The sequence below is a fragment of the Melospiza georgiana genome, chromosome 14, assembly GCF_028018845.1.
Source record: "Melospiza georgiana isolate bMelGeo1 chromosome 14, bMelGeo1.pri, whole genome shotgun sequence".
Taxonomy (NCBI): Eukaryota; Metazoa; Chordata; class Aves; order Passeriformes; family Passerellidae; genus Melospiza; species Melospiza georgiana.
In genome coordinates this window covers 18951560-18961547 of record NC_080443.1, presented here as the reverse complement: position 1 = coordinate 18961547, position 9988 = coordinate 18951560, and the positions used below count along the sequence as shown (strand labels likewise).

Sequence of the window (9988 nt, the reverse complement as noted above, 5' to 3'; positions counted from 1 at the left end):
CAAACTATCCCCAGATTTTTGCAAAGAAAGAATCGGGGAGAGCACAACAGCGGGAATTTCTCTTTACAGAGGGAATTTCTGACGGTGTTTGTGACAGCGTGTCCCAAACCCCTGCTTTGGGCTGGGAAAAGAGGGACACGGAGTTTCTGTGTGTGTAGAAATCAGGTTTAGAGCCCGCAGCCCACCAGGCCATTGTGCAGCCCAGCCCCGCTCCTGCGCGATTTCCCTTTCTCCGCACGGACACCCCAAACTTCCGTACAGCCAAAGCTGCTTTTGCAGTGCTCTGTCCCTGCACCGTGGGCACGAACAGGAGGGTTCTGCAGCCCCGGGGACCTTCTCGCACCGAGGTTTTGCTGCCCCGATACCTCCAGGGACATCCCCGTTCTCAGCATCCCTCCGTGTCCCTGTCCTGCCCGGGTGGCTCTGCCCGCTGGGCAGGTGACAAGGGACAAGGGCTGACAAGGGACAAGGGCTGCTGCCTGCTGGGCACCCCGACACCCGCCCAGGGCAGTGCCACCCCAGCCCGGGTGATGCTCTATGCTGGATAAAATCCCTTTTCCCTGCAATAAGCCCACCCGGATCTGCACCCGTGCGTCCCCCCAGTTTCCCCTCGGGGTTTTCCTCTTAGAGATCGCGCTGTCCTCACCCCCAGGGTGCTGTGCCCTGGATCTTTCCCCAGACCCGCCGTGTTTGTTGTCCGCATCTCCCCGCATGTTTAGGAGCGATCCACGCCGCCACCTCGCTCGTTATTTATCCTCAGAACTGACGGTCCCTGCGGCTTTTGGCACTCGTGGAAGAAATCACCTGTTCTTCCTTTATCGGGATATTCCTTTTGAATTTCTCCCACCTCTCGGTGCAGACGGATTTTGTGGGACACCCCAAAATGGGGCTGGTGACCCTCGCCTGCCTGATGCTAAAATTCCCCTTTCCACCAGCACCGGCACATTGTTGGGATTTCGACAGCGTTTTGCTTTAAACTTGGGGAAAAAAAACAAACCAAAACAAACCAAAAACCAACAAAGAGCTTCCATAAGGCTGGAAATGAGGCTGAACGCCGTGGAATTCCCTCGTCCTCCTCGTTTTGTGGAGACCCCCGGCCCGGCTTGGCCCAGCCGGACTTTTGGCATCGGGAGTCGCCGGGGGCTGGAGGTGGTTCCCGATGACAAAAAGCTCAGCAGCGAATCGAGAGGTTTCTCCAGCACAATTTTATCTCTATCCTGACGGGATTCGGTGCTGGAAAAGCTGGAAGTGGTTATGAATTTTGTTTGGATGCCATTGCTATGCCAAGTTGTTGGGAGAAGGGAAATCCCATCCCAAGGGTTGTTTGCTTTGGGAGCATCCCTAACCCCGGGCCCCCAGGGAAGAAACCTCGTCCAGGAAAGCCTGAATGCCTCAGGAACGGATTTACACCTGGATTTACACCTGGATTTACACTTGGATTTACAATTCGAGCTGCCTGTAAGGGCGAATTTGTGCGATGTGGGAGCATCACTTGCCGGGTCTCAGCCCCGCTGTTTCTCTCGGTACCAAATTCTCCGGGGCTGAACCCCAGCCAGCCCAAAAGCATCTCCCGGGGAAAACACTCCAGCAATCCGTCCCTGAGCGGGGATATAAATACCCGGAGATATTTGGAAGATCTCTGTGGGAAGCGATTGTGTCTGAGTGGTAGCGCTCCGAGCTTATTATCGCTGGAACCGATTTGTATTGCAGGGAGCGGCTCCTGCCAGAAAACTGCACAGCAAAAAAATCCCGAGCTGAAGAAGGCTGTAAATTCCTGTGCTGCAATATTTCACTGAAGGACGTCATGGAAAATCTGGGCTTGAAGGGCGGGGGGAGACTCGGGACGGGCAGAGGGGGGAAACGGAGACCAAAAGGGGGAGATTAAGATTTTCTTCTTTTTTTTTTTTTTTTTTTTTTTTTTTTAATTTTTTCCCTTTCTGACCAAAGCCTGAACTTGCGGTGACAGCCAGCCCGCACCTCCCCGCAGCCGCCTCACACACTTGGGCAGCTTCGTTGCGCTCCCAATTTCGGCTTCTGCTCTCCCAAAAATCTTCTCCTGGAGAAGATTTTGCCTCCAGGAATGCGAGAGGCCAAGGCTGGGATGGGAAAGATCCAAAGCGGTGCCGTGCGCTGGACCCGCAAAAAAATATTTGGGGTGTGCGTGCATGTCCCTAAAAACATCTCTCCCTCGGTGCTTCCACCTTCCCCCAGCTCTCCTCCCTCCATCCTCGCCTTTAAATAAACATTTAGGGATCAATTCGCCGCGGATTTGGGGCCAGCGGCCACGGGGATGGCGGCGACTGGAAAAAAATAAAATAAAATAAAATAAAAAATAAAAAGCCCCAAAGCAGGCGAGGGGGAAAGGCTGGTGCTGGGGAACAGGGGGGTGTTAATGCAAAGCAGGACAGCGGGGAGGGGGACACGGGGCGGTCACTCCCCGCGGCCTGGGTGGTCCGGGCTCGCAGGAACAGCCCGGCCCCTGGCGGAGCAGCACCCTGGAACAATCCCACCTAGATCCATTTCCATCCTCGGGTTACACCGGCCTGCGAGCCGACTCGACTTCACTTAAGCAATTAGCTAGGAAAAATACCTTGGGCGCAGGAAAAGGAAGAAAGCTCGGATTTGTCTATTTTTACACAAAACACGGCCCGAGTTTGGGGCAGGGGGAGGGAAGGAGCCGGGTGGGAAGGGAACCGGGCCGGGGGTGTTGGAGGGGTCGGGAAAGCGGCTCCGAGAGGGATGGCAGAGGCTAATTGCGCCAGATGATAATTTAATTTTTGTCATTTCTTCTTTTCCTCCCTTCTTTTCATCTCTGCCCGTCGGCGGCTGGGGAGGACCCGATTAAGCCACCCAAATCACGAGCAGACAACACCAAAAGCGAGTCTCGTTTTCCCCCACACCATCCTCCTCCTCCTCGTACACCAGGCATTTCCTCCCCAAAACTCTCCTTTCCTTTCTCCTTTCCTTTCCGATTAAAACCCCCAAACATTTCTGCAATTCCCACGACGAGGCCTATAGGACCCGGAGCGAGATATTCCCATTTTAAACTTTTGCTAGCTGCAATAAATGCATCGCAAACCAAATCTTCCCCTCCTAAAAGATATTGCAAGAGGGAGAAAGGGCACTCGTGAAGGAAGTGATTTTCTTTGAGGGGAAATAGTTTGATTTCCACGGAGAGTTTTGGGGTTTTTTTTTTAACTCGGAGATATTTTATTTCCTCGTGGAAACGCTGCCGATGGCAAACGATTTGAACGAGATTTTTCCACGGGGGCTTTGTGCTGTGTTTAGAGCTCCATCCCCGGGTGTTTTGGGGGCAGATCGGGGAGATTCGGACGCAGAGTGATATCAAACAAAGAAATCCACCCTTTTCGCGAGCCGGGGGGGAACATTCGATGCGGAGCAAAGCTCGCGCTCAGAGATGCGCTCCCACAGCAAAAATAAAAAGAAATACAGCGAGAAGCAGAGGGAATATTCTGCACCAGTAAACCCCGGGGAAGGTGATTGCTTCCCAATAAAAAGCGATTTTTGGGGGCTTTCCCCCCTTCCCGAGCAGCCCCGCGCAGAGGGAGCAGCGGCCGCCGCCTCCCAGGGCAGCAGGAGCTGCTCCTTCTCCTCCTGCTCCGGGGAAAAACTCCAGAAATAACTGAAATAACTGTCCCAACCTCCTCCCAGCCTCCCTGGCTACCTGCCCCCGGCCCGGGGCTTGCCCGGGGCTCTCCCGTGCCTGTCCCGGGCCCGTTTGCACCGGGAACGGGAAGGCCGGTGCTGCCTGAATGATGATTTTTTTTTCCCCCCAAAAGGAGGGAAAAGACAGGAGGGGGGAGGATAGAAAGGTAAAAAAAGAAAGAAAAAAGAAAACGCTGATGTGAGATCCCTCTTGGTCGTACCACAGATGTGCCAGGCGCCCCGGAGGCTGCTCACAACTGCTCGCCAATAACGCGGAGGGAGTTTGGAAACCCGACCGGTGCCTATCTTTCCTTTAAAAGGTATTAAATTATCATAAAAACCTTGAAAAGGGAAGCTGGAAGACGAAGGGATTGGGGAGGGGGTGTCCCCTGTTTCTCTTTGCTCAGGGATGCGCCCACAGCCCTGCGGCGAGGCCTGCAGCGGGTGCGGGGGGACGGGATGGATTTTTTCGCCCCATTTTCCTTTCTCTTTTCTTTTCCCCGATGTCGGAAGGGATCAGACGGCAGCAGCAGGCACATCGGCAGCCCCGAGAGCCCAGGCTCCTTCCCCCGTGCCCACCCACAATGTCACCACCCCCGCACCGCGCCGCTTTCCACGCGCGGGCCGCGACAAGGCGACAAAGGTTCCGAGGGACTTACCTCGAGTGACAGCTCTGCCGGCGGCACGGTGCTCAGAGAGGCGGCTTTAGGGGGACAGGGGAGGGAGGAACGGGGGTCTGTACCCCTCTGGGGCTCTGTTCTCCTGCCCCCCACCCGCCGCGGGTGCCCGCGGCACGGCCGGAGCTGAGCGACAAACTCCGGGCACGGAGCCGCGAAACTCCAGCGCGGATTTATACACACCCCCCTGAAAAAAACCCCAAACAACCCAAAACGAACCAACCCACCCTCATCCCTAAAGCAGCTCCGGAGCGGGCGAGGGGTCCGCAGCCCGTTCGCGGCCCCGTTCGCGGCGGCGGAGGCAGAAAAGGGCATTTCGCGAGGCAGCGGCAGTTTTCGCCGATTTCTTTTTATTAAAGCACCCCCGAGCCCGTGTTTACATTGCGCAGTATAAACATCCTGCCCGGGCCCGCCGAGCTTAAAAAGAGCGCACGAAGAGGGGGTTTGAAGTGGGTGAAGCTGCGCGCAGCGCGGAGCCGGGGCCGGGCAGCGCCGCGCCGCCCCACGCCACGCGCGGAACCTCCGCGCTGCCCGCACGCCCTTCCCCGGCCCGCGGGGCCCGGGCTGTGCTTTCCAGGGCTGGGAAAAGGGGCAGGGAGGGGATGGAGGAGCCTCACGGTCACGCGTGGCATAAATCACACACAGACACACGCACAGAGATACACGCGCGGTTCTCTCCGCGGCGGGCAGGGGCGCGGCGGGCAGCCCCCCCGGGTGGGGCAGGGCAGGGCGGCGTGGAAAGGGCTCTTTAAAAGCTGCCCACCAGCGGGGAGCGGCGGCGGAGGGGGCCGGCACGGGGCCGGGAGGGCGGGGGGGAGCGGCTCGGGGCGGGGATCTCCGCTCCGCGCTTACGTCTGTCAAAGGAGCGGCAGACGCCGCTGCGAGAGATAAAGTAGAAGGCGAGCGGCGGGACCGGGGGCAGACTCGACAGCCACCGCGATGGGAAGCAGCTCCCCGCAGCAGCGGCAGCGCCAGCCCAGCTAAAGCCTCCGGAGGGGACGGCGGCGGCCCCGGGAGCCCGGCCCGGCGAGGGGCAGCGGGGCGGGCGCGGGCGGCGGCCCCGGCTCGGCTCTCTCGCAGCAGCAGCAGCAGCAGCAGCAGCAGCCGAGCTCAGCTCGCTTCCACCCGCCCCCCCATCCCGCCTCCCCCCGACCCTCCGCCTCTCGCTCGCCTTCTGCAGCCGCGCTCGGATTTAGGGATAAAGTGGGAGGAGGAGGAGGAGGCAAAGGGGGGGTGGGGGGTGTCGTCGCTTCCATTTGTTTATCCACGGAGGGGTGAAGTCTCCCGGTGGAAAGCGAAGCCGCCGGGGGGCCGGGAGGACGCCGGAGGGAGGGCGGTGGGTGAGTGGCGAGCCCCCAGCAGCGCGGCCTTTCGCGGGGGCGCTGGGGGGGCGGCAGCAGGAGGAGGAGGAGGAGGGCCGGGGCTGGGGCTGGCCGCCGCGGACCTGGCCGTAGATGACTGCAGAAGCGCAGCAGGCTCTGTCCTCTCAGCCCCCTCCTCCTCCGGTGCAGAGCAGCTACGGCCCCATGTCCTCGGTGGCTGAGAAGCAGCCGCAGAGCTCGGCCATGGACGCCGCCTCCGCGGGGACCGGCGGCGCGGCCGGCAGCGCCCCGGGCAGCGGCGGGGCCCCGGGCGGCGGCGGCCCCAAGGCGAAGAAGACGAACGCGGGGATCCGGCGGCCGGAGAAGCCGCCTTATTCCTACATCGCCCTCATCGTCATGGCCATCCAGAGCTCTCCCTCCAAACGCCTGACCCTCAGCGAGATCTACCAGTTCTTGCAGAGCCGCTTCCCTTTCTTCCGAGGCTCCTACCAGGGCTGGAAAAACTCGGTGCGCCACAACCTCTCGCTCAACGAGTGCTTCATCAAGCTGCCCAAGGGCTTGGGACGCCCGGGCAAGGGCCACTACTGGACCATCGACCCGGCCAGCGAGTTCATGTTCGAGGAGGGCTCGTTCCGCCGCCGGCCCCGCGGGTTCCGGAGGAAATGCCAGGCGCTGAAGCCCATGTACAGCATGATGAACGGGCTCAGCTTCAACCACCTCCCCGACAGCTACGGCTTCCAGGGCTCGGCCGGCGGGCTCTCCTGCCCCCCCAACAGCCTCTCCCTCGAAGGGGGCTTGGGGATGATGAACGGGCATTTGTCCAGCAACGTGGAGGGGATGGGCCTGGCGGGACACTCCGTGCCCCACCTGCCCGCCAACGGTGGGCACAGCTACATGGGCGGCTGCACCGGCTCCTCGGCCGGGGAATACCCGCACCACGACAGCTCCGTGCCCGCGTCCCCGCTGCTCCCCGCCGGCGGCGTGATGGAGCCGCACTCGGTTTACTCCAGCTCGGCCTCGGCGTGGGCGCCCAGCGCCTCGGCGGCCCTCAACACCGGCGCGTCCTACATCAAGCAGCAGCCCCTGTCGCCCTGCAACCCCACGGCCAACCCGCTCTCCTCCAGCCTCTCCACGCATTCCCTGGACCAGCCCTACCTGCACCAGAACAGCCACAACACCGCCGACCTCCAAGGTAAGGCGCGGCCACGCGTGAGGGACACCCGCGCTAACGGGTCTCGGCCGGGGCTGCGGGCCCCGCTTGGATCCCGGCGGTGCCGCTGCCAGCTGGGATCCCGCTTCGTGGGCGGCTTTAATGATGGTCCCGAGGGGAGGATGCCTTGCCCTCGCTCCTCGCCTCCTTTCCCGGGGGCAGCCCGTCGGGGTTCTCCCCGCTGTGGGCCCGGGGCTCTGCTCTCCCGGCCCGGGGCTCCGCTTTTCCCGGCGGCTCCCTCACGTCCAGGGCCGCCCCAGGCCTAAGGCCGGTGGGCTGAGCGGGGAGCTGCGGGAAGGAGAGGCCAGGAATGCCCCCTTGGGCTCTCCCACCTCCCTCGGCACTTGGAGGGAAAAGGGAGGAATTCCCCATCGCCATCCCACCCCGTGCCACCCTGGCCCCTTCCCCGCCATCAGCTGTGTTTTTCACACATCTCAAGGCCGTGTTTTCCAGGCCCATCACTTCCCTCCATCCGCCGCCCAAGCCGAATCCCCTGGCCTGGATCCCCCAAATCCTCCCGCTCCCCAAAACCCCGGCTGGGTCTCGTCCCTGGAGCTGTCGGGGCTGCATTTGCCCTGAGGCTTGGAGCCGAGATCGTGTTTGGCCGGGAAAAGGCCTCGGAAGGGACGAGGCCAGCGCTGGGTTTCGCTTTGCTGCCCAAATTCCGCTCGGGCTGCGGTGCCTGCGGGGCTCTCGTGGCACAGGGGAGCCCCCGAGCCATGGGCGGGTGATGGGGCAGATTTAGGGGTCCCTGCCCATCACCCCGGCCTTTCGGGGGAGCGGGACGTGCCTGACAAGAACGGCTGCAAAGCGGAGAACAAATGGGCCAAAACCACAAAGCGAAGCGGGGAAAATGCACCAGCCGGGCCGGGCCGGAGCTGCAGAACCCGGGCAGAGCCCCGGGCAGTGCCCACCACGGGCACCCTCCAGTCCCGGGGCGGTTCCCGGAGCTCAGCGCATCCAGGGCCTCTGGAAAACGGAGCTGGGAATCCGCCCCGAGGAGCCAGCGGGCCCGTGCGCGGCCTTCACGGAATCGCTCAGATTTTCACCCAAAGGAGCGGCGGGAGCGCTCCGGGGCAGGGCACCCCCTGCCCAGGGCACCCCCAATTCCCGGAGCGCTTTTCCATGCCGAGGTGGCGGAGGGGGCGGCGGGAACAGCCCCGCTCCCGGCGGCTCTCGGCCCCACCGCCGCTCCCGGAGCTGCCCCGCTCCGCGCCCGGCGCATTTCCCGCACGGGCCGAGGCGGTGGGAAAAGGAGCTGGGGCGAAAGAAAATAAATCCAAGTGTTGAAACAAAACCAAAAACCCCTAAACCCAATGCAAATCCCTTCTGCTCGCCGCGCCCTCGGGCCGGGCAGGGAATCCCCGTCCCGGGGCTCTCTCTGCCGCACCTGCCCGCACCCGCGGATCCCAATGTGCCAAAACAGCCCCAAATCCGCGCTCGGAGCAGGGTGTGCTGGCGGGTTGGGTTGTTGGGATTTTTTTTAACCCCATCCCGCGTTGCTGGGATGTTGTTCGCCCTCTCCTGCTGAACCTCTTGGCGCTGCTGACCATCTCTCCCCCGTCCCGCAGGCATCCCGCGGTATCACTCGCAGTCTCCGAGCATGTGCGACCGAAAGGAATTCGTCTTCTCTTTCAACGCCATGGCCTCCTCCTCCATGCATTCGGCGGGCAGCGGCTCCTATTACCACCAACAAGTGACATACCAGGACATCAAGCCGTGCGTTATGTGAGCCGAGCCGGGCCGGACAAACGCTGCTCCTGGGGCCGGAGCCGGGCCATGAGCATCCCCCAGGACGCTCCGGGTGCCAGGGGATGTTCCATGTGCCATGTGCCATGTCCCAACCTGGCTTTGAGCAGCAGGAACAGACCGGACCGGGCAATGAGCATCCCCCAGGACGCTCTGGGTGCCAGGGGATGTTCCATGTGCCATGTCCCAACCTGGCTTTGGGCAGCAGGAATGGACCAGACCGGGCCCTGAGCATCCCCCAGGACGCTCTGGGTGCCAGGGGATGTCCCATATCCCCCTGTCCCCTGTCCCAGCCTGGCTTTGGGCAGCAGGAACGGACCGGAGCTCCGTCAGCGAGCTGAGCATCGAGCCCGTCTGTGCCTCCTTCTTCTGCTCGGGGAGGGATGGAGGAGAAAGCAAAAGCAGCCCCACCGTCCATCCCGAAAGCCCCGGCTGCGAGTTTGGGGTGAGGCTTTGCTAAATGAAGGTTTTGATGCTTCTTTAAAAAAAAAAAATGAAATTTCAAACTCAGTTTGGGAGTTGGCGGCGAGCGATGGGGGCTGGAAAAGACCCCAAACTCAAATCCCCTCGGTGCCGTCTCACTTCGAGCCCGGAAAAAAATGCTTTTAAAAAAAAATTTCCTTCTTTTTTTTAATTTTTTTTTTTTTGCCGGCCAACACCCAGCGGGCAAAAAAATCTCTCAGAGGGATTTTTCGGAACTATGAATTTTGGGTTTTTTTGCCTGCATAAAGACTGCAGGATCAGACCCTATGCAGAGAGAACAAGGCACTTTGGAAAGAGACAGCCATGCTCATCCTGTTATTTATTCTACAATTCTTTTTTTTTTGTTGTTTTTGTTGTTGTTGCTAATAATCGAGACACGAATAGTCTCAGTTGATCAGTATTAAATCGGGGAATCTCTGTTGGCAATATTTGCCATATGGATTTGGGTTTTTTTAGTTAACCTTTGTAAATTTGCAAGCGACCGTGGTCTCTGTGTAAAGACAATCCTCCATATGTTTTTATAGAAATATATATATAATGAAGGATTATTCCCCTCCCTCCCCTCTCTATTTTTTTTTCCACCCTGACGTTGTACAGTTCGGTGACACCTATTTTAATTCTTTCTGCACTGTATAAAATTGTAATTATGTGGGTTTGTTTTTTTGATTTTTTCGCCTTTTTTTTTTGTGTACGTTTTGTCCCTAAAGAAAAAAAAAATCCCGAAATAAAACCTGTATGTTATTTGTACATGGGCTTCACGATTGTATGAGCAGCAAATAAACGAGCATGCGGTGTAATTAAGCTTAATTAATGAGGAGTCCGGCCCTGCAAACCCTTGGGCAATAATTCCCCATCCCGGCACAGACTCAAAATCGACTTTT

General features: G+C 59.7%; 1 protein-coding gene across 1 annotated transcript; it reads left to right on the top strand.

Annotated features, from left to right (window-relative positions):
* The first annotated feature begins 5797 nt into the window (after window positions 1–5797).
* On the top strand, window positions 5798–8607 carry FOXF1 (forkhead box F1). The gene is made up of 2 exons (XM_058034280.1): window positions 5798–6857; window positions 8447–8607. The coding sequence occupies exons 1-2, from the start codon at window positions 5798–5800 to the stop codon at window positions 8605–8607; spliced, it is 1221 nt and encodes a 406-aa protein (XP_057890263.1).
* The last annotated feature ends 1381 nt before the right edge of the window (window positions 8608–9988 follow it).

Excerpts from the sequence above, each read along its gene's own strand:
- FOXF1 (XM_058034280.1), top strand. The coding sequence starts at position 5,798 with ATGACTGCAGAAGCGCAGCAGGCTCTGTCCTCTCAGCCCCCTCCTCCT. Across the intron at positions 6,858-8,446 it reads CAACACCGCCGACCTCCAAG|GCATCCCGCGGTATCACTCG; the intron begins GTAAGGCGCGGC and ends CCCGTCCCGCAG.